At 37.6% G+C, this 26651-nt stretch overlaps 3 protein-coding genes across 3 annotated transcripts in view; 1 reads left to right on the top strand and 2 right to left on the bottom strand.

Annotated features, from left to right (window-relative positions):
* Window positions 1–6607, top strand: part of slc34a2a (solute carrier family 34 member 2a) — a 7398-nt gene extending 791 nt beyond the window's left edge. The window contains exons 2-13 of the mRNA XM_035660500.1: window positions 320–383; window positions 510–620; window positions 1547–1675; window positions 2039–2182; window positions 2310–2421; window positions 2964–3156; window positions 4342–4437; window positions 4526–4646; window positions 4733–4900; window positions 5009–5125; window positions 5369–5493; window positions 5711–6607. Of these exons, the coding sequence (XP_035516393.1) occupies window positions 320–383; window positions 510–620; window positions 1547–1675; window positions 2039–2182; window positions 2310–2421; window positions 2964–3156; window positions 4342–4437; window positions 4526–4646; window positions 4733–4900; window positions 5009–5125; window positions 5369–5493; window positions 5711–6277 (1947 nt within the window). The 3' untranslated portion in view covers window positions 6278–6607. The remainder of the gene's footprint in view (window positions 1–319; window positions 384–509; window positions 621–1546; window positions 1676–2038; window positions 2183–2309; window positions 2422–2963; window positions 3157–4341; window positions 4438–4525; window positions 4647–4732; window positions 4901–5008; window positions 5126–5368; window positions 5494–5710) is intronic.
* A 5239-nt stretch (window positions 6608–11846) lies between these two features.
* On the bottom strand, window positions 11847–13613 carry bglapl (bone gamma-carboxyglutamate (gla) protein, like). The gene is made up of 4 exons (XM_035660599.1): window positions 13478–13613; window positions 12896–13363; window positions 12692–12788; window positions 11847–12503 (listed from the first exon to the last, which is right to left on the bottom strand). The coding sequence occupies exons 1-4, from the start codon at window positions 13536–13538 to the stop codon at window positions 12401–12403; spliced, it is 729 nt and encodes a 242-aa protein (XP_035516492.1). The 5' UTR covers window positions 13539–13613; the 3' UTR covers window positions 11847–12400.
* Window positions 13614–19604: 5991 nt separating this feature from the next.
* LOC118327468 (endoplasmic reticulum resident protein 27) lies at window positions 19605–25232 on the bottom strand. The gene is made up of 7 exons (XM_035660832.1): window positions 25175–25232; window positions 24286–24371; window positions 22202–22339; window positions 21959–22075; window positions 21081–21206; window positions 20781–20978; window positions 19605–19646 (listed from the first exon to the last, which is right to left on the bottom strand). The coding sequence occupies exons 1-7, from the start codon at window positions 25230–25232 to the stop codon at window positions 19605–19607; spliced, it is 765 nt and encodes a 254-aa protein (XP_035516725.1).
* Between the last annotated feature and the right edge of the window lie 1419 nt (window positions 25233–26651).

Genomic DNA, 26651 nt, shown 5'->3' with positions numbered 1-26651 from the left:
TGTGTGTGTGTGTGTATTTCAAATGCCCTGACTGTCAAATGGTCATGTGTTTGTTTGCTCGTACATACTAAGAAAGAATTGGCCAACAGTTCACAATGGATTAAATACAACTAACTGTAACATTTCTGTAAAATTGGCATATTTGATTTAACTGCAGTATTTTTTATAAAGTTGCTATTTATAACAACACTAACACCTCATCCTAAGACCTTTTCTTATATACAGTAAAAAATCATCTGTCCCCTTTAAATAGTGACAAATACAATACAATACATAAAATCCTTAATACTAATATTTTGTGCTTTTGCTTTCTTTTCAGCCAGTGGCTGCTCAAAACAAATGCAAGGAAGACCCAAATGAGTGCCATGGAAATGAAAGCAAAGGTTTTTTTCTTGTATTGTATGAAATTCAACAGATGGCTATCAAAGAATTGATATAGCAGTTACATGTAATGTATTTAGTTGTTGAAAAAGGTCAGTAAATGTATTCAGGCTTTTTGTCTGTCTTAGAGGTGAAAGGGAGTCCTGCCCACTCCACTATGGCTTTGATTGAGGAGGAGCTGGAGGATGCAGACCCATGGGACCTGCCAGAGCTGAAGGACACAGGGGTCCCATGGTCAGGTGAAGACTTGTAATGTCCCTTTGTAACATTTTTACTAGTACAAGTACAGAAGTGTCTTATCCTTCTAGGAACATGTCCTGATTAGATATAGGCCTACGTGGTCAGTGAGTAAAACATTTACATATCTTCTAATGGGTCAGATACTGATAGTATCAGTAATATTGTTTCATAACTACACAGGAGCTGTCAAGTCCACACATAGCTGAACATCACATATTAATACATTCATAGTACAATTTAACAAGTATGAGGGAACTCATTCTTTACAGTACTATAAAAAGTATTCCCCCCACTGGAGGTTTTTGTGTTTAATTCTCTAACAACATCAGATCAAAATAGGTTTAATGTGGCTTTTTTGTGTTCATGACCTCCCAGGTACATGCGTTCACTACAATCATTGTAACCCCTCAACTACACACAAGAAGGGAGTGGATATGTATGCAAACATGTATTTCATATATTTAATTAATGTAAATGTATACATTTTGTATTTTTTACTTTGACTCAGTGTCACAAAAGCCACATTAAATCTATTTTGATTTGATATTGGAAGAAGAAACTTTAAAGAACTTTAAAAGATATATTGTTACAGCAAGAGGTCAATAATAATGTTTATGTACTATATAAAAGGTGGCATTTACTATTAGAATAATCTTTGTTTTATTTGTGTGAAGGACAGTGGATTAAATCTGGGGGTATTCTGTGTAATTAATTTTTCACAGCAGATATTTTAACATGGCATAGCAGAAAAACCTCATGCGTGATTATAAGGGCTTTACCGTTTTCCTACTGTTTTGCTTACTGACATATCCTAAAATGGACCAGAGACATTGTTTATGGTATCAATTATATCTGTGTTTTTTATACAATGCCAAGTTAAATGTCTTTTGTGTTTAGTACCATTAATTTCTTGTCTCTCTCTCAGCTCTGGATACCAGAGGAAAGGTGTTGAGAGTGTTGGTGTCGGTAGGGAAGTTTATCCTGCTGCTGGGTTTCCTCTACATGTTCATCTGCTCTCTCGACATCCTCAGCTCAGCTTTCCAGCTTGTTGGAGGTAAACCCACTGAACATTTGAATGAAGCCATCTTTGGCTGTAATAATGACCCATAAACATGATATTTTGGTTTGTCATAGTAGGAAAAAACATTACATTCAAGTGCTCCAGTGAGTCATGACGATGTGATATAGGGTCAGAATGAACAACAACAGGACCCTGAAACTGAAGCTGAACTTATTTACATCAGTGTTTTTCATACTGTGCATGTCAAAATGTATTCAGTGAAAAGGGCTTATAACTTGGTATCAGTATGGAGCTGCTGTGTCTTCTGAACACACCCTCCACAGAGTGAAGTTTTGAAGGGGGGAAACTGCCCTTTTTTGAATATTTACACGCTCATATGTTGTTCACCTTGTCCAGGTAAAGCAGCAGGTGACATCTTTCAGGATAACTCAGTTTTAGCCAACCCTCTGGCTGGTCTGGTCATTGGTGTTCTGGTCACCCTATTGGTCCAGAGCTCATCTACTTCCTCCTCCATAGTTGTCAGCATGGTCTCCTCTGGACGTGAGTACGAGACTGCACACACACACACACATCCACGCACAGTGTACGTATGCATGAGTGATGATGATGTTGAAGATGTGGAGTAGAGGGAAGACTGATGATGAAGGAGACGTGTGTGCTTTCGCAGTGCTAACAGTCCAGCTGGCTGTTCCCATCATCATGGGCACCAACATCGGTACCTCTGTCACCAACACACTGGTTGCCATGACGCAGGCTGGTGACCGCAGAACCTTTCGCAGGTAATCATTTTGTATTTAACCTGAAGATTTCTCTGACTCCCTTTAACTACAGTTCAGAAAGCCCACAAACTATTCCTCTCAAGAACATCATGATCTGCTGTGAATTACTAGAATATGAGACAATCTACAACAGTATCTATAGTATGATGGTAATCTATCTTTTATGATCTTTTATTGCTGTATTAGTCAAGTTAATACATTGACCTAAAATCATAAAATGATCATAAAATAGACAGAACCTCTTTACACATTGAGTAAGTTATAAAACATACTTTTATCGCAATCTGTGAAGAACATGTACAGCATAAAATTTTATTAGCTCTTATTAGCCCATATACATTATATATATATATACATATATACATTATCTTCAGTATTTAATCTACATAATCAAGTTTATCTGAAAAATACTGTACTACTAATAGTTTTACTTATCTACTTACTTATTATAGGACTTTTCCCAGGACAGCTGTTGCTCCCATTAGAAAGATCAAAGGTTCTTTTACTTTGCATTTATCTACCTCCCTTTACAATGTACCCAGGGCTTTTGCAGGAGCCACAGTGCACGACTTCTTCAACTGGCTCTCAGTGCTGGTGCTGCTGCCACTGGAGGTCGCCAGTGGTTATTTGTACAAGGTCACCAAGCTCATCATCGACTCCTTTAATATTCAGAGTGGAGAGGCCCCGGAACTGTTAAATGTGATCACTGATCCCCTCACTGAGTCAATTATACAGGTAAAATGTCATTTGTGATGATGATGTTATTACTTGCACTTACTTATTACTTTCTTATTACTTATTACTTTCTTATTACTTGCACATCTTTATTGTTAAAATTATGAACAAATGTACTATTTCAATGGTATTTTGCACATGCACAAAGATAAATGTATGAGCATGAAGGCGGGATAGTTCACATCCGCACAGTCACCCCCACATCCCCAACTTTGAAACAAAGTATTTAAATTCATCCACATTTAATTTTTTTTTGCCTATTTATGCAGATTATAGAACAATCTTAAATCTGTATCTATTGGATCTAGTGGAGTCATTTAGCAACATTTTCCATCTTTTTTGTGGCTACTTCTATAGTGTTTTTTTCCATTGGTGTATAGCATAGTGAGATCATTGACGTATACACTGAAAAGCAGTGGTCCTGGACTCAAGCCTTGTGGCACTAGTGCATGGTGCAGGGTTTAAGGGAGGATAATCTATTCTTTATCCTCACACACTGTTGTCAACCACTTAGGTATGATTGAATCTATTTTTGTGCAGCTATGGAATGGTCCTAGTTAGCCTAGTGGTCCTAATTTGTTTAGTAGTATTTGATGCTTTACTGCAGTGGTCCCCATTCTGGGGGTAATTTCACAGGGAATCCAGGCCATTTTAAAGGATGTAAGAAACCTTAAAAATATACACAGTTGGCTTCAGCATTTCTGTTCATTTCTGTGAAGAAAACTGAATGAAATTGTTATTTTACTGGAAGTTCTGATAGTATGTCTGATATAGTACACAATACACACAGATAATTGTAAAAAAATATCATTAAAACTTATCTCTGATCAATATTCACAAGAAATAACTAATAATTCAAGGAAGTAGCAGCGTGCCAATTCAGTTGAATGTTTTTTTCTGAATACAAATTGCAAAGGTGCATACGGGCTTTGGAATCAGGGTTTGCAATCAGTTGTTCTGCTACAATCTTGAGTGTACTGTACATTTGTTTGTGTTATCTATACTGGTCAATACTGAATTTCTTCTACCTTAAAACCAATAAATTAATACTGATGTGATACATGTCTCCATGAAGCAGTATTAGACACATTTTCTGGAAGTTTAATTTTAATATTTGAAATTCTGTTTCTTAAAAAACATTATTATCTTCACTATGGTTGACATTCCTCTTTCCCTCTGACTTAGTTGGATGAGTCTGTCATTAGTGGGATTGCCACCGGAGACCCAGAAGCCAGAAATAAGAGTCTCATCAAGAAATGGTGCCAAACTTTCACCAACACAGTAAGACCAAAGCACGCCAGCTACATACCAAACATTTAAAAACATCCAATATTCAAATTTATATTGTCAAACTGCTCCTGTGTTTCAGACCTTAATGAATGTTACAGTTCCTGGTCCAGAGAACTGCACATCTCCGTCTCTCTGCTGGGTTGATGGCAACTACACCTTTACATTGAAAAACATTTCTGAAACATACAATATCGAGAAATGTAAGACCAATGTGAACTGCAGAAACCGTTATCTGTAAGTAAATATAGCATATACTTAATCTATACATGCTTCTGTGTGTCTGCAGGTAAGCATGCCTTTGTGAATGTGAATCTGCCGGATCTAGCAATAGGTCTGATCCTGCTGGCTCTTTCTCTGCTCGTGCTCTGCTCCTGCCTGGTCCTCATCGTCAAACTGCTAAACTCCATGCTGAAGGGACAAGTGGCTGCAGTCATCAAGAAGATCCTTAACACTGGTGAGCAGCACCACACACTTTATATTCAAGTGTCATAAATGTAAATGTGATTGCACTGGTTAGTAATACATGAATGTTGTAATTTTGTGTGTATGTTTGTGTTTGCAGATTTCCCGTTTCCATTTGGTTGGGTCACAGGTTACATTGCCATTTTAGTTGGAGCAGGAATGACCTTCATTGTGCAGAGCAGTTCGGTTTTCACTTCTGCTATTACTCCACTTGTTGGTGAGAACATCCATCCATCCATTTCATTCATCATCAAAATATATGTACCATTTTCCAATTGAAAGAAATTATTTACACTTGCTTGTTGTCCTGATCTGTTGTTTTGGATTTCTCATTATCAAGACTAATAAATGTATCTGATTTTATGGTAAAACAGGAAGAACATAGGAAGTGATGGCAGAGAAACAGAGAGAGAGGGTTGGAAAATATGTATTTTTACCAGCGTCCTGTTTGTTTGAATAGGTATTGGTGTCATCAGCATAGAAAGAGCATACCCATTGTCTCTGGGTTCAAATATCGGCACAACCACCACAGCTATCCTGGCAGCTATGGCTAGTCCTGGAGACACACTGGCTAATGCTCTACAGGTCAGTAATTCACACAAAAAACATACCCATATGACCAGAAAGAATTAGATACATAGATAAGATTTAACAGCTGGTCTGCTGTCCACTGAAAATTATTTAGCATTTACCTTTAATTAAAATATATAAAATAGTATGTAATAGTATCCAATTTTTGATTTTATGGGGAGAAAAACAATGACTGAAGCACAGCAATAAAGTTTGTTGATGATTGCTCCAGATTGCCCTCGTGCACTTCCTGTTCAACATCTCTGGCATCCTTCTGTGGTATCCAATCCCCTTCACCCGCATCCCTATCCGGCTGGCTAAAGGCCTGGGTGACATTACCGCTTCCTACCGCTGGTTTGCTGCTGTCTACATCATCTGCTGCTTCTTCATTTTACCACTATTCGTCTTCAGCCTGTCGCTGGCTGGCTGGCAGGTACTGGTAGGTGTGGGTGCACCTCTGGTCCTCATTATTATCATCATCATAGTGATCAACGTACTGCAGAAGTGGAGACCCGGGTGTCTGCCTGCAGCCCTGAGATCCTGGGACTTCCTGCCTCTCTGGGCCCACTCTCTGGCTCCCTGGGACAAAGTGGTTGCTCTGATGACAGCCAAATGCTGTTGCTGCTGCAAATGCTGCCAGGTGGCTTCTGACAACCAGGAACACGGAGAGAAAGAATCTGTGGAACAAAACAATAAAGCACACACAGAGGTGTATGATAACCCTGCAATGAGTGCAGAGAAGGAGGTAGAAAATGAGATAAAGATAGAGCTAAAGATTCTGAAAATGACCCAGCTTTGAGATTTTATATGTGTGACGGTGCAAAGAATTGCATTGGTCAAGGCACAAACACATTTAGGCACAACTTTCAAATTTCCATCATATTTATGTTATTATTTTTATTAGATCCTTTAGTGTAAGATAGGAAATGGTTATATAGAGAACATCAACTTTCAGCGTATCAAGAGCCAGACAAAGAAAATACCACATGCAGGAAAGTGTTGGTCTTTTAACTGTATGGTTCTAACTGACAATGCATCGGTCTCTTATCTCTAATCTCTTACTACTTTCTGACTTTCTTTCTGTTCCTTTTAAGCTTCAAACCAATTGGCTCCTGCTGAAGATGTAAATCTTGAAAACGCCTCACAATTATTTATATTATAGTTTTTTATAGTTTAAATTTCAAAAATAATTCACTAAAACAGCCAGGCGCTGTAGTTTTTAGCAAACATTACTCGAACAGAAGGAAATAGTGCATTTGTTAGGGAATATTTAAAATTATTTATGCAGATTAACACTATTCTAGTGAGTATTTCTGGGATTGACAAATTATAGTGGCTCATTAATCTATTATTTTATGTTTATTGTTCAGTACTAAGACAGAGAATTGTGTGCACAAGTGTATTTAATAAGATATTGTTTATTGATTGCAACCAAAGTAAATTATTTTTAGTGACGTTACCCAGCCTCACTAATTAGCAAATGTCAGCATGCTAACACTCTAAACTTGTGAACATAGTAAACATCAACGACATGATGTTAGCAAATGTTACCATTATCATTATGAACATGTTTGAAAGCTAATGTTAGCATTTCTCTCAAACCACCATGCTGCTAGTAAAAAAAAGTCTTAGACAACAGTAGAGCTCTTTCTCACTGAGGAATAATCAGGCTTTGTCTACATAGTCGACAGCGAGAGAAATATATCACCAGTCTTATCCTCTAATTTTTGAGTTTCTAACTTTAGCTCTGATTGGCTGAACAAACTGCCACTTATATAGCATAAAATGATAAATTCCTATTTCAAATTGTACCAATCTGGTTATTGGACTTTATCTTATAATGCAATTACTAAAATGATTAGGTATTTAATCTGATATTGAAGAAAGTCAATAACCGACCATCATTATCAACAGTTATTAAAAGAGCAGAGCAATACCAACCTCGGTGGCTGCATTTGGTCAGCCAGTGCTGTTTAATTGTGTTATTCTGTTATACTGTGAAAACTCCTGCAGATGCCATGAAATTTGGGCACTATTATACAATAGATACAGTCTGTCCTGGTCTGACCTGCAGATTGCAGGTTTGATTTGATAGACAGAAAAACAAATACTCATCATGTTTCACATTTCTATCAGGTTTCACCTTTTGTTTTTTACAGAGATTTTTTTTAAAACTGTGTATAAAAGACACATTGAGATCCTTACCACATCGTTTTAAGGTGTAAAAATGATTTTGTAATTAAGGATAATTCTATTCAAGGAATATGTAGTTCAGCATTAGATGGATGTTCATCTAACTAAATATTTTTAACTTGCTAATGTTAAATGTTAAATGTTAAAGTTTTGAGTTGTATACTGTGTCTCAATAATACCTATATGAACGTTTAAAAATAAAAGATGAAAAATCATACCTTATTGAAGGATTCATTTTTTTATTAAATTATTATTATCATTATATTTAAGTATCTGGAGCAAGATAAGATAAGATATACTTTATTAATCCCCGATGAGGAAATTGTATGTTTACAAACATATAGGCCTGAAATAAATCATGCACACACAGGGCTGCAAATGAGATGGTGAGCGATGGGCTGCCACCTAGCAGCGCTCTGGGAACAGTTTGGTGGTTTGGTGCCTTGCTCAAGGGCAAGTCGGCAGTGCACAGGAGGTGGAACTGGCACCTCTCCAGCTACCAGTCCACACTGTGGTCTGTGCTGAACCGGCAGGCTTCCGGTTCCCAAGCCAAGTCCCTACAGACTGAGCTACTGCCGCCCCACACAGCCAGTGTCCAGGAAACTGTTGAGCGTTATACTGTCACATGTCAGTAAACCATGTGCAAAGAACATGAGATGGATTATCAATATGTCAATATCGAGGGCGCACAACTGTGCCAAAGCTCACTAATAACCACGAGACACATTCCACATGGCTGCCTGACACTCACTCAAAGTAACAGTAAAGTACATTAGTACATTTACTCAAGTACATTTTTTAGGTATTAGGTGAGGTGCTTTATTTTAGCATTATTTTTTAATTAAGTTTTCTTTTCAAATTTAATAAAACTATAAATACTTTATTTTATAGTTTATATTTACTAACTTTTAAGATTAAGATTTGACATAAAACAACATATGATAAGCTTATAAAATAGCGTACAATGCATCATTATATATTAAACCAGTGTTTCCAAACCTTTTTCTTTATGTTTTACAAAAAAGCAGTGTCTGTTAGCAGGGACCTGTTGCTTCAGATGTCTGTGAGTTGTTAGCAGTTATTTCAAGAGATATTTCTCACATGGTTTATTTTGAATAAGAAATTCCCCAATGTCCAAAACATGAAAACAAATGTGTGTTGCATAACTTAGTTTTTTCTTCATCCTGGTCTCTTTTATCTTCTCATGACCCCTCAGGTTTATCTTGTGACCCTTTGGAGGAGGTCTGACCCCTTGGTTGGAAACCACCTAACTTTAATTAAAACTAGCTCCACCTAGCTATAACAATAAAATGTTACTTAGGCACTGATTTATCAGGACTAACTATAAGAAGATGTAATATATTGTATAATAATATATCAGTCCCAGGAGCCATTTTTCTGCTGAAAAACTACTTTTATTATTGATACTTTAAATATGTTACTTGTAAACCTTCTGTACTTTTACTTAAGTAGGTTAGTGAATGTAAGACTTTAACTTGTGATTGAGTACTTTTACATTTTTGCATTGGCACTTTAAGTAGAATAAAAGATCTGAATACTTATTCCACCACTGCTTGTTTCAAACTAGTGTTTTACCAAACCAGGTTGATTCATCAAACCTAAGTACAGAAGCCAGTGCTTGTATTTTTTTTAATGACAGTATCTTGTGATTACAAGTTAATTATTTCATTATACCAAGAAAACAAGCTCTGTTATCTAGAAATAATGAGATAATTAACCTGTTATCACAAGAATACAAAAGGTCGTTTCCTCATATTACTCACAATGTTTATCAAAGTTCAGGAGTGCCATGACAGCATGCACAGAGGGTGTATTATAGATGTAGCATTGGTTCAACATAATGGAGGGTGCCAGAAGAAAAAAAGAAAAAAAGGAATTAGGCCATTGCAGAGAATTTTGAGCTCATCTAATAGATGTCCCCTGATATATTTTGTTAATTAAATTCATTTGTGTAACATCTCTTATCAGGTCAGTTTTGAATCTTCCCCGACAGTCATGACAGTGATCTTGAAGACTGAAATTAAGAAAATTAACAAAAACATAATTTAGCTAGCTGTATCTCTACATAAGAACTAGTTTGAATGGTGCAACCAGTTTTAATTTAGTCAATGCCTGACCCTCCACTTGGTCAACACTCATTGTAAGGTTGAACTTAAGAAGAACTCTGTGTGTATGCAGAGACAATCAAGAGAGGATGGTCTTTTTCTGCCCTTTCTGTTAATGATAAAACAGTGCACAGGCACATTGTGCTCATCCACGGGCCACATGGTGTCTCAGCACATGACAGGGTGTGTCATAGTTATAACATCACCAGTCACTGATTGAGCTGACGGCGCTCCTTTTGATCAGGCTTGCTTCTTATCTGTGCTCAAACCATAGCTGTTTTCATACTTTTCATAATGAAACCACTCTCCTCCATCTTCTCCCATGTTATTGTTTGTTCCCTCTTAACTAAATGAAATTTGCTCCGTGGTTTAATTTAAGCTTTAATTAAGGCAAAGCGTAGACTAGTAGGAGCATAATAAACAGGTAGCACAAATCCTCTCCACTATATCATATTTATTCCCCCATGGTATTACATTGAAACATCCTGATATGTCTGTCTTTTCAGCTCTGAAAATTACAACTAAACTACTGCACTTTTGCTTCATCAGACATCCACCAATATGAATTAAAAAAAAATAAAGAAGAAAAAATTCATACACATTTGCTTCCAACATGCTCCAGTTTGCAACATCAAATAACTATAATGTTGTTAAAATCATCTTATTACACAGTGTCTGGCAGTATTTTGTATCAGCTTGTTTCAACTCTTGATTAAAGCTATATATTCAAACTCAAGACTCCATCATTTTACACATTTTCTGCAAAATTCATTCAGCTTTATGTATCTGGTATCTTTGGAAATCCAAACAATGAGCTCTGTAGTAGAACGTCTGCAGGTTTTGCTGCACTGCAAGAGTTTGCCTATCAGTGTGAACTGATACAGCAATATTATAAATGTATGTCAGAATGATATTATGTATTTGTCTTGGCAGTGAACTTTCAGGTCATGTGACTCATGTCCAGCTCTAACATGCCTTTACCACATACCAAGAAGAGATTAAATAGTCTCCCCAGCTGTTTAAGTGTTTTCATGTATTCCAATTTAATACTGGATTAAGTCCTGATTTGTGGACCAAAACGTCTGTTAGAACTTCTGCTCAAATCTGTGACGGATCAATGCTGTCATCTAGTGGCAAATATGAAAGCAGCAGTACCACAGAAGAGTTATAGACTGCCAGTGATGATGTGTTGTCTACAATAGAATGTATTTTAGCCAGCATTAAAACAGCTATATTCAATATATATATATATATATATATATATATTAACAATGGATTACATGACTACTTGTTTAAGGTGTCACTCGTAGAGAGGACCCCATAGTATATTCTAATTCTGCCATTCATTTCAACTCTGATTGACTTCTTGAATCTTGTAGCTTGTTGCTTTGGTTGTAATTTAGTGTTTTGTGGTTCACTCTCACAATTCTCATTGTGTGGTTTTCGACTGCAGAAGGCAGCAGTTTTCTACCTGCCCTGATTGACTTTGTGAACACAGTGGAGAATTTAGCAGCTAAAGAGCTATCTCTAGTTTGTGTCTCTTGTGTTTTAGCATTAATTCAGGTCACCGTACCATCGGTTTCTCTAAAGAATAATTAAGAAGTGATGTTTAAAAAACCCCGAAGGTTGTCTAAAAAACACTGTTGTTCTGAAGGTAATTCTAGAAGACCCTTCTAAACTCTGGATGAACAAATATTCTGTCCTCTGAATGATAAAAATATTTTTTTAACTTGTTTCCCAGTTGCGTCTCTATTGCAGAACTGAAATAAAGATGGCGGGCTGTCAACCGCCTGGATAGGAAACAGAGTCGCAACTTTCATATCCACATCCAGGTGTGTAAATAAGTTTGCTAAGAAGTGCGCAATATCAAATTTATAAGATGACACTATGTTGTTTACAGCTTATTTCCACTGCCCCCAAGTGGCCCCAAAAATCTGTTACTGTAGATTTAAAGGTAAAATGTCATTCCTTACATCAGGGGCTACCATCAAAACATATTTAGTGAGGACAAAACAACAATTGGACAAAACAAAATAATTTATTTCTTTCAAAACCCAGAGGCAATTTGTGGTTACAGTCATTACAGTTAACTGATGTGCATCTTACACACACTGTACACTACCACTACCACTATCAATACGCTACTACTAAAACTACAGTATCTCTAAGATCTCATTACTCCATCCACTACTTACTAGAACTACTACTTCTAGTTAAAGTAAGACTAAAGCACAAAATAAAAACATCAATACATTAACATAAAATACATTTGCACTTGTAGCACCATTCATTTTATTATACTATAGACGTGAAGAATAATTTAATCTTGTGTGGGCTACTACATACTTCACAGGCTTGTGTTTCCATGTGCCTCTCTCTGAAAGCCTGGAGGAGGCCTTTTCATATAAGACCACTAAAGCTGGTCACTTGTGCAAGAAATTGTGCCTAAAAAAAAAAATCTCGATCTAGCATCATAACATGGGCCAATTTTCTTTCTTTTTTTGGTGACTGTCTGCTCCTTTAGATGAATTCAGGGGAGTTGTTCTACTACAAAATGAGAAAAAGAAAACAGTTCCCATGTGGATGAAAGATGAGTCTTTAACTTAGAAGGGGACGGGTCCATAGTGGGCAGTGTATGCGGCGACGATGCCTGCAGTTTCAGCCATCTCGTCACAGGCGATGCTCAACTCACACACCTCTCTCAGGCTGGATGGCAGAGGAGAGAAAACTGGTTAGAAGGCTTGTAACATTTTAGCGCAAAAAGAACAAAACATAAAATTATTATTTTACCTTTGGTTAGAACTTTGCAGCAAGGAATTGTCTACAGCTAATACAACATGCAATGTGCATTGTTGTTTGATTTAGTTTCATCCAATTCAAGTAAATAATTGTACCTTTCCATCTGCAGAGGGGTGAGGTCTCCTGCTGGGGCAGCTCTTCTTCTCCTCAGGAGAACAGAAGCCAGGTCTCTCTTCACAACCACCTGAGCTGCTGTGGAGACAAACATCACAAACTCAGACTTTCTTGAATTGTCTTTACAGTTTAAGTAAGTGTAAAACTGTACAGAGATTCTTTCTGGAAACAAAAACGTTACATACCCTCAGTGCTAGCTGACTCTGATGAAGACGAGGAGGAGGATGAGGAAGAAGAGGAAGAATCAGAGGCAGAAGAGTCGGAGGCGGAGTTGGACTCAGAAGAGGAGGATGAGGAAGAGGAGGAGGACTCAGAGGAAGAAGATTCAGAAGACTCAGAAGACTCAGAAGACTCAGAAGATTCAGATGAAGAGGATGAAGAGGATGAGGAGGAAGAGGACGATGAGGAATCAGAGCTGGAGTTGGAATCAGAGCTGGAGTTGGAATCAGAGCTGGAGTTGGAGTCAGATGCTGAAGAGTCCGAGGAAGAGTTGGAGTCAGATGCAGAGGATGAATCAGATTCGGAGCTGGAGGAAGAGGATGAGGATGAAGATGAGGCATCGGGGGCCGCTGGGTCAGCAGCCGCGGGGTCAGCAGGTGCAGCTTCGGCAGCTGTGTCGGCAGCAGGGTCCACGACAACCTCCGGTTCAACCGCTGAGGATCACAGAAAATAACACTTTTGTATACATACTCTAGCTGCTTTCATGGCTCCAAATAGCACAGAGGACAATATTGGGCATTAAAGCAATGAGATGGGTTTGTCCTTACCTCCCATGGACCAGCACACAGACAGCAGAGCACAGATGGAGAGGAGAGCCAGAGTCTTCATGATGCCTTGTAGTTGGTGTCTCGCTGTAGACAAGTTGCTTTGATTGCTTGCTTTTCTTAGCTTTCCTTCGAAGGCTTGTTCTGTCTCTTTGCCCCAGTTCGAGGTCAATATATACTGTAGTCCACCTCCCATGTCAGACCAGACCCACACAGATAACCCTCTGATTGGCTGGGGAATCAAATGTCAACGTTTCCGCTTCCACTTGTCATGAAAGCTCCCACAAACACCCACGCAACCCTGGCACAAGAGTCCAAGAACTCATTCACCCGCACACAATCTTACACGGCCACAAACATTCCTGGCATTCAACTGTACGTACAGTGCGTGTGCTGTATGTTAACCTATATGCATGTATGTGTGTAAGTTTTCACTTGACATCAAGGCCAGTCTAAGACAAACAGAGTGACATAAGAAAAGTGTAACTGTACACTTCAGGGGATTCCCCTTCTCCATGATACACATGCATACACACAAACATGCACACTATTTTACCTTTCAATTTAAACAACCCATGCGACCCACAGATAAATGTCCAACTGAATTACTGAATTGACATCTTAAAATTGGCTCTCTTTCTGGCTTTTGGGTAAACTGAACTGCATGTTTCTTATAGTTTCTCCAACAAAAATGCCATCATTTCCCTGTCAATCATTTTCTGAGGTCAAACCAAATCATTTTTATACTCGTGTTGTTTACCAATCCCGGACATCCCCTTCAAGTTCCTCTCAATCTTCACCCCTCATCACTGGGGTATAAATAATACAACAAAACCCCTGAAACTCCAAACCAGTGGTGTTACATATCTCTATAAAATTCCCTTAAAATGTGATTGGATTTTAATCAAGGAGACCCGCTGCAGGGTTGCCTCTTTAACATCAAGGTTGCCAGTTCTGCCATTGCTGTTATGTTACTATACTCCTTGCCCCAGATGTGATCTCCCACCCCCACAAACCTCAAACTATAGCCTGAGCCGACCACAAGCTACTAATCGAGTGACACGGAACAGCAGTGAGCCTCATTATGCGACAGAGCTTAATTAGAGTGTTGCAGAGTCCCACCAGAACCGCAGTCAGTCACTATTTACAGATCCATCTTGGTCCAGCTCCTGGCCAGATCCAGGCACGGCCATGGCTTACCAACGGCAACAAGTGGCCCAATATGCAGCCTTGCTTGTTGTATTTCAGCATATATAGAGCTAAATATAGGCAACCCCCATGTGCTCGATGCACGGCGTTATGCATGCGGGTTTGGATGCAGTTTTCTGTTTGTGCGATAAAGTTGAAGTGTGGCTTCAGCTGTGGTTTATCATAAAAAAAAAAGGTATTTTGGGGACCTAAACCATATTGCAATTTAAATACTGTCTAGATAATCAAACATTTATGCACACATATCACTTCACATATATATATCTCAGAGGGCCCCCAAACAGCTTCATCTATCATGTAGTGAGAAATCAAGTGCTGCTGCAGGGTGACCTTGGTGTCCTTCGTGTTTCATAGTCTAGCGTTATTCCTGGTGTCAGGGATTTGTCTTGGAACGCGTGCCGTGTAATTTCAATGTCTGGTCTAGTGTCCATTTTTGTGGATGCATTTCAGTGCGTGGGGGACACAGTTGGAGAAAACAATTGCCACAGCATCTAGGCAGGAAATATAATGTCAAGGGCATTTCTGCTTTGTTGTTTGGATTTTAAGTTGTTGTTTTTTACTGGTCTGGTTTTACACATTTCCTGTCTGTGCAGCAGACAAGTGGAAAACTTAACATGCACAGGTGCACACATACTGTATGACAGACGCTATCAACTCACATCAGTAAAAAAGACCTTATCTTCTCAGATGATCTGTTATCTTCACAGTTCAAATCAGATACTGTGTTTATTGACGGGAGAGAACACATTAAACCTGTTTTTTAAGTTACACTCGTTCACTGTCAGTTTCCACGTTGATTTTTAAAGTCTTGTACTGGCACGAGTCTTGAAGTTGTCCCAAAGTGCAGGACAGAACCCTTTGGTGAGGCAGCTTTTTGTTTTTATGCTCCGAGCTGTTGGGACAGCCTGCCAAAGGATCAGAGAGAGAGACTGTTTTTAAATGTCTTTAAACTTTAAGCCTTTAGCCTTGCTTTTGATTAGAATGTTTTATGACCATAATTTAAATTTTATTTAATTATTTGTTTTATTGCATTATTTAAAAATGCTTATATATCTTGCTTGTTATTGTCTTTTGTCTGTTTGATTGGTTTTGTTATTTCTTTTTCATCATTTCTGTTTCTCATGTGCATTAATCTCAAATTGTTTTACAGCTTATTAAGTTTTTTTTTGAATATATATAATGTATATAGTACATATATAATATATATACATAGTAAATATACATATATATATATATATATATATATATATATTGGTGAACCAGTGTGACACACATAAAAAAGAACATAGTGGACAGACAATAAGACAATTATATACATACTGAGATGATAAAAGGTAGGTGTTGGTAGCGTGGGTGTATGTGTTTGGGAGTTAGCGTGTGGAGTTAAGAGAATTGCATGTGTTGTGGAGAAAAAGATAGAGATGTTAATGTTGTATTGATGATAAAAATTCTATATTCTATATTCTATAACATAATAACAATATAATACAATAATAATCAGTATTGCATTTGTAGAGTTTGTTTTAAAGTTTGTTCATTTGTGTATGTGTGTGTGTGTGTGTGTGTTTTCTTTTTCAGTCATTTAATAATTGTTTATTATTATACAAATCTATTTAATTCTTATTTATCACACATTGCTTCCCTTCTTTCCCAAAACAGGTGAGATGAAATGAAATGACCTTGAGATGTCATATCTGGAGATGACCCTGGACATCAGACCAAACAGTCTAAGCTTTTAAAGAAACAGCAGGTTTATCATCACTGCTAAATGGGCACTACAGCACCGAATCTACACGGTGTATAACTGGAGGCACTTTAAATGTCGAAGGATGTTCATTGTAAATTGTCCTCTTTTGTCCCTGCCAGCTTTGCTCCAGTCGCATGATACACATGCAGCATATCATTGCAACAAACAACCTTTAAATGACCAGTTACAGGCGTCGGTGTGCTTTTAGACTTTTCTTTTTAAACCATTACCTCACTGTGCGTGTGGATGCTCGTAACTCAGAGAGAACATCTCGTGTTGTAGGTAAGAGTTCGTTACCCCAGAAAGGTGTGAGGGTCTGATGGGAACGGTGTTGTAACAGTTAGATGTTTGATTTTGTATTTACGTACGTAAATAAATATAATGCAGCATCTCATGTTTGGATATACAAATCAGTGCAGAGGTGTTTTACTGGACCCAAATATTTCCTATATATTGTTGCAGTCAGTGCAAAAAATAATCTTCTGATGTACAAATTGTGTAAAACCCAGGAAAGAGATCTACTGTGTGCTACTCTGTGCTTAGTGGACTGATAACAGGTAGAACAAAAAACCTGTGTTTGTTCTTGGTTCTGTTGTAAACACAGGGTCAGATCACCTGCAGGACCAGAAACCTTTTCCTGTAGTTGTATCTCATTGAGAACAGTGATAGGTTTGAGTCACAAAACAGCTATTTAACAGTACTGAACTATACAGAATTTTCTGTCAAATGCATCAGGCTGACCTTATGGAAGGATAACCGGACAACATCACATGAAATTTAAAAAGTTTGATGTGTTCTGAGAAGACGTAGAGTATACTTATTGCTTACTTATTAGAGACTAGTCTTACTTAGAGAGCAGTTTTAGATGAAGATTTATGAGGTTTCCAAGGGACTGTAAGAGCCAAGTTACTGCTCAGTTTAGACCAACAGGACCGTGAGAGCTCCTCCAGAGATCTTTGCTTGTGTTTTGGAGAACAGAGACTTTTCTGCTTAGTTTGAGCCACAAAGGAGTAGAGTTACTTCATATGTGACATGTTATGAGACACTAACAGAATGGTCCCTGTCAGTGTTTTTTGTATTAATATTACTGGTTCATTAATATGTATGCTGTATTTTACTGCTGTAGATGTTTAGGGTTGAGCTAATATTGACTACTTTATATAATCTACAGTAAAGCATCATGTTCTATAAGATCATCATATGTTTGTATCATTGCTCTCCTGTGAGAACCACTTAAATCTAAAAAGTCAGATTTTCTCAAACAGACCCCTTTTCAGCTTGTGACATTTACCAGCTAATACAGTTTAAATATTTTATTTAGCTTAAGAAGTAGGAGAACTGTTGCATCCCATGAAGGACCACTTAACCCTTCACTTTATCAGAAAAATGAAAAATCACAAAATTTGGACATACATGGTTTTAACTGGAGTACAAGTAGAAAGTTGCATAAAATGGAAATACTTAAAGGTCCATTGTGTAACATTTAGGAGGATCGTTTGGCAGAAATTGCATGTAATATTCATGAATGTAATATAAAGTCATATTGTAGCATCATAGCTAAGATATGACCCATCGTGGGGAGCAGAAGACTTAAACACTACTTTCATATCAGTGATATATTGTAAAAAGTTTGCACAAATAAATACAAACCCCATAAAGTAATCCTAGTGTCTCTAGAACCACCACAGTACATTATGTAAAAGCATGACTACTGTCCTTCTGCTGCATTACTGTCTTTACTGTGTACCAGTATCAGTTCAAAAAGGGCATCAGAAAATCTCTGACAACCATTTCTTACCTTGTACAAATGGCGACAGCACGGTAAATCTGTGTTTTTGAATTGAATGTTTCAGATTAAACACATTGTTGTGCTGCTGATCATCAGCGTCTCCCACCTGGATCCAGAACTATTTGGTTATAGAATTTCTTGGAATACAGAATCCAAACTATAGCAGGCTATAGTGTCCACTAACTGTACTGTATATTAATAATGTGAACACAAAAGCAGCTATTTCACATTACTTTGTTGTTTCTATCACCATTTCATCAGACAGGATTGTTTATGATCATAAACTTTAATATTTAGTATACTGGAAATAGCATCAAATAGAGATCTGAGTAGTTGAACATGATTTGAGATCAGAAGCCTTACTTGTTTATTCAAATCACAATATGTTAATAAACAACACACAGATATTAGTCACCATATTTTTTCTGGTATGAGCTTACAATGTTTTCAGTTGTTATCTTACAGTTTACCTTGATGATAAAGACACACTTCCCCCCACAGACCCCCATCAGTGCTTTATGTAACACTGTCTCGATTGCAGCCGTAAACAAACTCAGATGGATATTTCCATCTGGTCTCTGAGAAACGTCCACCTGCCAGGCTTTCCCAATTCCGCCGGATGCACCCGCTTGGCAATACGACACCACTAATTATACTGATCCCAGACTGGGCCTTGAAATTCCCTTCTAGCTTGAGAGAATATTTTTGGGACAAGCCCAAACTTTTTCACTCTTGATGTCTGCAGCCCATCTGTTGTTCTTTTATAGAGCTTTTATAGCCTTTATTGCTAAATACTCTCTCTTTTATCCTTATTTAGAGTCCGATATGTCTTTGACTCAAACCTCTTAAACTTCATTTTGAATTTGATGCCCTGTTTTTCAAGTGTTGCTGCCTCTGTGATTCCTCATCGGAGGTTCTCATGTTAGTTTATCCTGTGCAGATGATGTTTTCCACTTTTCTATCCAGGATGAATCATATGAAAAATGACTGCGTTTTGACTGCCATATCTTCCCCGTCTGCTCTCTGTCACTCTCTCTGAGGTCGGTGTGTTGTGGTTCTGACAATAACTTTAGTGGACAGACTAACAAACTCCGCCAGATCTCTGCGACTTGTGGCTAGTGACCTGTGGTCTGCTCACCAGACCGCAGACGGGCTCACACTCGCGTAAACAGACAAAACATAACAGACACGGGTAAATAAGTGAGGACACATGATATACACACGCACACATGCAAATGTTCACTTTGCATAGTTTCCTTTGTGTTGGAAAGAAGAAACAGTCTAACACACAGCCAAATTCAAAAAAAGAAATCATTTGCACCAGACACTCTTTTTTCATCTTATTTAATATACATATAAATTCATTTACACTCCTTCTATGGGTCCTAGAGCTCTGTTTTGGCCTCCGCTCCTGCCTGCTTCACCTCCTGAAAAACATAAACATGTGACAAGTACAATACAGCATAGAGGGAATATCAAGTTCGTTTCACAGACACAGACATAAAAAAAATCTACAACTGAAATGAATTTTCAAAATTCACAAAAGAAATGCCTTTATGAAGGCATGACAACAACACTGGTGCATTATGGGATGTTATTTAATCTTTTTTGGCTGTCTCTAGTCTGTAGTTTTATCTGTCAAAATGTTAAATTATGTAATTTGTAAAAAAAAAACTGGAATAACACATCTAAGGATATAGAGCTGTGCAGATTGTAAAACCCTTTGAGGCAAATTTTAATTTATAAACCATATTTTCCAGGTATACATCAGGGTCCTGGGACTATAAAGAAGAATGTTACAGTCGCTTGGCAATACGACACCACTAATTATACTGATCCCAGACTGGGCCTTGAAATTCCCTTCTAGCTTGAGAGAATATTTAGAATATTTGAATATTTAGAATATTTGAATATTTAGTAGAAAGCTAAAATGAAAATTTTTAAGAAATTGTAATTGACTCTGATATAAATGTACAAAACTGCAGCTTCAAGCTTGAAATTGTTTGTGTTTTTGTTGATAAACCTGAAGAAGATATTTTAAAAATCTGTCCATTAATTATTAATTATCAGTTAAATCATTCCTTGTATATAACATAAAACTCCGGTTTACCTTGTACTGCATTGTGCATTACAATCTGATTTAGTGCAGTTAGTTAAAGTAGTTCATGTTAGATGCCATCTATCTATATATTATATGTTGATATTCTGGCACTAACTCTTGTTGTGGAGCCTCAGACTCTGTGTCACACCCAGCTGGAGCTCTGCGTGGTGTAACAGAGCAAATTAGTGCACAGATTGAGGTTTCCTGTCTGTTGTGTGGCACGTATACTTTACAGCACTTTACAGGGCTTTCATTCTTGTTGTGCAGTGCTTGTGTGCTTCAAACTCACTGCCACTTTGTTTTCTGACACTTTTGACAACTTGACAGGTGAACGAGTGAGGTAGGTACATGTTACAAGAAAATAGGTACGCTATACAATGAGAAGCATTTAAATTTTAACCAGATGTTGTAGCTACCAGTCTAGTCATCAGCATTAGGATCAACTATCATGGCTGCTCACCTTCAGTTCCCCTTGTAGAAAGGACTGGCAGAAGTCCTGGACCCGTTCAGTTGAAATCTCTCCCTCTGGAAGGAGCCACTTCATGTCAGAGTCACCGTCATAAATACCAACTCGTGGGAGGTCCTGAGACTTGAGGCCGAAGTATCCCAGTGACCGGGAGTTGGACTTAACTGCTCCATTAATCAGCACAAACAAGAACTGGAACACAGTTTTCATGACTTAATTTAGCTCATAGATTAGCTCAAATAACCACAGAAATGTTCAATCACTTGGTTACATTTGTGGCAGTTATGTTCTCACCTTTCCTGTGAACTCCGGGGCCAAAGCTCCCAGTCGCTCCTGTAGCTCACTATATTCTTTAGTCCCTCTATTGGCAAAGAGCAGGAGGTGTGACTTCACCTCTGAGTTGAACAGGCCCACTGCAGTCTGAGCAGAATACAAAGAATGAAGCTTAAGATGGAAGAAGTTTGGAAGAAATCTCCTTTGTCAGAGGCCTCTCATCTGACAAGATCTAACAGGTTCTATTCAACTTATAAGTTATATAATGTGTTTTTTACTCTTTTTGCTGACATTTGTGTGTCTATTTACTGTTCCTGTATTAATCCTGCTCACCCTGTTTATATAATATGTAAGTTTATATTCTTACTCTGAATAATGTGTATTGTTTACAAGGGGTGCTAAGATAAGATAAGATAAGATAAGATAAGATAAGATACAATACGATACAATACGATAAGATAAGATAAGATAAGATAAGGTAGAACTGTATTTGTCCTCAAAACAAGATAGATTTGCATTCTCTTGTTTTGAGAGAGTGCATATGTAAAATATAAAAATATGAATAAGGTGCAAATCTAAATATATACACAACACCAAAAAAAAAAAAAAGGAAACAGGAAGGACAGTATGAAACTATTTAGGTAATACATTTTTCTTCTACACTACAATATCAGGTGTATGTCTTTAATAAAGGAGGTTAAAAGGGATGTTGGAGTGGTGGCTGAACAGGAATGTTAGAAATGTTGGTTTTTACTCATTTTTCATTTGTCTTATAAAAATATATTTCTAAAACGAAAGAAGTGAAGCTTTAAGGGATAAATGACAGGAAAAGAATAACAGTCTGACAGACAGATGAAACATTTACATGATAGTGACAGTGAGACATGAGTGGAACCTACCACTTGGTTGTATTCTGTGATGTATCGGACCTCGTTGATCGTGATGAAGTTCACAAGACCGTCAGCGTCTAACTTCTTGGCCTCTGCAAGAGCAAGGTTTTCCTGGTGGTTATCGGCCTGGATCACATAACACACAACATCAACACTGTCATTATCATAAAAGTAACAGAATCCACTACGTTAATTGTTGAAAAGATGCCTCATGTATGCAAAAGCATGGACAGCCATGACGGTGCAGGAAACCTTTCTGAACAGGGTGATGGTGTCTGAGGAGAGGCTGTAGTCAGCCCACACCTCTTTCTCAGTGCAAATGGCCACAGGGACTGAGTCAACTCGTTTTGCAGCTGCAACGAGTTCCTGATAGCCGTGACTCTCCTCTCCCTGAGACACAAAAAGGGAAAGAGACAGTTACAGAGGGAGTTTTAACTTTATCTTACCTTATCATGTGCAGTTTTTTATTTTATCAATGATCTTGAGCTTGTTTTTCTTTCATAGTTGTAATTTTGATACAATTTCTTTCTTTTTTCTTAATATTTGTGGATTATTATACTTATATTTTACTTCTTGTACAACCTGCTTCTTATGCTGAAAAATATGTTGTGAGTAGGGTGACACATAAAAAATCCCAATGTAGGCAGGCACATAGAGAAGGGCGGGTGTGCTCATATGAATTGGCAGAAGTAGGAGGGAAGTGACTTCTGTAAGTATATTTACTCAGGTATTTGTACATTTCTATTGTGTGCTATTTTATATTTCTACTCCATTACATTTCAGACAGACATTTTACTCCACTACATCTACAGTAAATCTATTTAATTACATTACATTACAAATTTTGAATGCAGGAAATGTACTTGTAATGGAGTATTTGTACAGTCAGGTATTGCAAAAAAGGCTTTTTAATTATAGTAAAAGTTAGTAAAACCTTAACTCAATTTAATACAATTAAAAGATCTGAATGCATCTTGCCCTTAGGTAAATATTTATAATGTATTAGCCCATATTAATTTAAAGGATTTTTATTCTTATTGAAAATAAAAGGTGATGTTTACCTGTTAGAGGTTCACACTTTACAAAAGTAAAAGGGTCCAACCTCTTTTTAAAAAGTAAATAGTGTCACATTGACAGAACAAATCAAACTCTGTGATACAAAAGTTAAGTTCTATAATTTCTTGGCACATACATTTTTTCTAGACTTTTGTGTCCATGAAATATATAATTACTGTTTACACATGGACGTGGAATATGTTATATTATAAATGTGATATCTTACCTTGGAATTACAGGATATTTATCATTACCCTTTAAATGTTACTATCTCTATTAAAAAAAAACACACACCTAATAGTTTTATTGTTAACCATTCACATTTTGCACATAACAGTTAATCATTTTATACTTTTGGCATAGATCATTGTTATATCTGCAACTACTTTGCAACAATTTGCCTTGGAATAAATAAAGATCGATTTGATCAAATCTTTTTGAGTTGTCCCATTGATGCAGTGTTAGGCATAAAAGAGCACATTTCAGAGTGGGACAGACCCCCTCACAGACCACTAGTAGGTGTACTCTCCTGTTACCTGTTATTTCCTCAAAGAAAATTGAAGAAAGTGAAGAGGGCAGAGAGAGAGAGTCAGATAAACAAAATGAAATGTACCAGGAAGAGAGAGATGAGGCTGACTCAGAGGAAGGTGAATCATGTCTATTTCTGAGACACTGTTGCATGAGCTCTGGTGATCCGTTTTATCATTTTACAGCCTGTAATACGTGTTCGTTCCCAGTGAGTCACAGCACCAATATTTTGGTCTCTTTTTGCCTTCAGCATCACGGTCCAACTATCCTCATGTGCTCTCCACCTCTCTCTTCCACTCTCCTCTCATGAACCTTCTCCCTGTTTGCACTTGTTTACAAGTGGGTCAATGAAGCCAATCCCACAAGTCTTCAGATACATATGTATTTCCTGTCAAGTGGCCCGCCATCTTCCCCCGCACACAGAGTCTGGCCAAAGGGCTCGCCTCTGTGGGACAGCCAGCCACCCTCTGCCCTCACAGCACCAGCGCTGCCAAAGGTGTGGCCACAGGAAATACATTCTTCTTCATCACCGAGACCAGGATGCAAACAAATGCTGTATTTTTGGAGCCCGCACAGTCTCACTCTTTAGCTAATTTGTCTGATCATGTCTGGTTTGCCGCATGCATGTTAGCATAATAAACTAAGCCATAAAACTGCCCCTGTGGGCTTGTTTTAAAGATGTCTGAAAGCTCATTTGAGCCTGTGGTTCAGACTGTTTTGTTATTTTTATATATGCAATTTTCTTCTCTGACCTCCAGAAATCCGATGACCACCACTTCTGCAGAGTCGATGAAGGCCTCAGCAGCTTTGGTGTCAGTCAGCCTGGGAAGAGCATTGTCTGCGAAATAAACACAGGAAATACACAAGACACACAATTCAACATAGTTTGTACCTTACAGAGTCTACAGCCACGCTAGCCGCTCTGCTGCAGGCTAAATGCTAATGTCGGCATGCTATCATCCTTTAAATGAAAACTTTTAGCAGGTGTGATGTGTACCACGTTCACTATCTTAGTTTAGCGTGTTAGCATGCTATCATTTGGAAATTAGCACTAAATACAAAGTACAGCTGAATGTCATTAGTTTTGCAGGTATTTGATCATAAAATTATTGGAAACATTTAAATGTTGACATGATGACAGCACTTGAGGAAATGTTAAGTGATCACCAAAGGAGTTACAGTTTATTCTGAAGGGGGATGAATGTACCACATTTAATGGCAATCTATCCAACAACCAAAAATGTGAACGTCTGGTGGCACTGAAGGAAAAGTCAGGTTGGATTCATTGTCTGGGAATCATAAACATCAGTATTTTGATATTTAAGTGTCTGTTTAAGACATGTTTGATGGCAATCCACCAATAATTACCTTTTAATAATAACAAAAATGTCAACTTTATGGTGGTACTAGAAAAGTAATTAAAATAAAATAATTAATTATTTGGGAACTATTACGTAATGTCCAAATAGACAAAATTGTACAAAATTTCAAAGCAAGTGAAAGTGGTGAAAGACTGACAGTTGCAACACTTTGATTAAAATGTAATTATAAATTATATAATGTTTGACTTTCCACACTGAAAGCAGAGAGAAGAACTTGAGAATAAAACCAAAACGACTTAGTTTACTTAAATCAATTTACCTTTCTCTGTGGCAATGACAGAAGACACCAGGAGGGAGAAAAACAGAGTGATCAGCATGTTTCAAATGATTCAACTGACAGGGAGGCAGGTAAAGAAGACAAACCAAAAAATATCCAGAAGACTTTGTAGCTGTTTGATTCTGAACGAAGAGTCGTGTCACCTCTGGCGCTGTCTCTGACGGTCGCCACATGGCAACCGGCTGTGACTCCTGCAACTTCTCTGGGATGTGATTGGAGGCTTTATGGGAACCAGCCAGGTGTTATTGATAAGTGGTGCTGCTGGGAAGTTGGACTACGTGTCACTGCAACAGGGGACAGGTAGAGAGTATGTGTCTGCACTAAGGTAGAGATAATGATACAATGAATCCAGTGGACCTTTGTGTTTGTGAAACATCACCTTTTCTTGTGTCTTATATTGTCCTAATAGTAGCACCTTCTTAACAACTTTACTCTCAAAGTGTGTGTTACATAAAGTTTTTGTGGGTGGGAGGCTCTACTGACGTAGACTCATGCTTTAAAGCTGCAGGTAACTTTTATAAAACTAACTTTTTGTCATATTTGCTGAAACTTTCACTATATCCTGACAGTTGTACATGAGACAGATATCAAATACTGACGCTTTGGGTTGGGGGGCTTGAAGATAATTCATTGTTGAGTCTTATTTCCAGGTCACAAAACGACAACGTGAGAATGAGACTCAAAAATCAACTATTTTTCTCGACTGGGTTTGTTTTCATTAAGACAGGTGAATTATTGCAAATGCCATAGGAGGAGCCAGAGGAACCTGATTTGTTTTCAGATTATCTTTATCATGTACTTCTGTCAGGATATAGTGAAAGTTTCATCAAATATGACAAAAAGGTTTTCTTTATATAAATTGCCTCCTGCAGCTTTAATCCCCAGGCAGGCTGCAAATAGTGAGGAGGCCTGTGTGACCAGTGAAAGACCAGAGATTAACTGGGCTGCATTTTGGTAAATTCACCACAGGAGGGACACAACTTCCATCCATTCATCGCCATGCAGACACACTGTGAAGAAACCTTTGCCTTACAGCAGGAAATGGAGTTTGGAGTTTGGTATTTGGAGACGCATCTATTGTCTCTAAATCTATTTTTTGTGTTTTAACAAAAAACCAAGTTGAAAGATGTTATTACTTTATTTTTCTTCTTTTTGATATATTTTTGACATTTTACCTTTGTTTTTAAAGATATTTTTATCTTTTAAAGAGTACTTTAAAAAAGTGCAATTAAAACTGATTTATAATTATTTATTAGTGTTAAAATCACAGGTTCATATTCAATGATTGTAAAACAAGATATCTGAAGAATTCTCAAAAAAAAAAGATTTGATCAGATCACCTGAATAAGAATTAAATCATAAACAAGGCCACATAAAGTCATTTCAGTCCCAGAAATAAAAGCATCTGATATGACATTACATTGTTTGTGGAAATGCTGCGAAAAACTTATCAAAATGC

The sequence above is a fragment of the Morone saxatilis genome, unplaced genomic scaffold (assembly GCF_004916995.1).
Source record: "Morone saxatilis isolate NCDOM2014 unplaced genomic scaffold, NCSU_SB_2.0 Contig17, whole genome shotgun sequence".
NCBI classification, from domain to species: Eukaryota; Metazoa; Chordata; class Actinopteri; family Moronidae; genus Morone; species Morone saxatilis.
The sequence above is the reverse complement of the archived record's forward strand: the minus strand, read 5'-3'. Positions and strand labels throughout refer to the sequence as shown.

What these genes read in the sequence shown, in the direction of transcription:
- bglapl (XM_035660599.1), bottom strand. Translation starts at nt 13,538, where the DNA reads ATGAAGACTCTGGCTCTCCTCTCCATCTGTGCTCTGCTGTCTGTGTGC. An exon ending in AGAGTCAGCTAGCACTGAGG is followed by an intron (nt 12,789 to 12,895) that starts GTATGTAACGTT and finishes TTGTCTCCACAG; the next exon opens with CAGCTCAGGTGGTTGTGAAG. An exon ending in ACCCCTCTGCAGATGGAAAG is followed by an intron (nt 12,504 to 12,691) that starts GTACAATTATTT and finishes TCTGCCATCCAG; the next exon opens with CCTGAGAGAGGTGTGTGAGT.
- LOC118327468 (XM_035660832.1), bottom strand. Translation starts at nt 25,232, where the DNA reads ATGCTGATCACTCTGTTTTTCTCCCTCCTGGTGTCTTCTGTCATTGCC. An exon ending in TGTCATTGCCACAGAGAAAG is followed by an intron (nt 24,372 to 25,174) that starts GTAAATTGATTT and finishes TTTATTTCGCAG; the next exon opens with ACAATGCTCTTCCCAGGCTG. An exon ending in CCATCACCCTGTTCAGAAAG is followed by an intron (nt 22,076 to 22,201) that starts GTTTCCTGCACC and finishes TATGTGATCCAG; the next exon opens with GCCGATAACCACCAGGAAAA.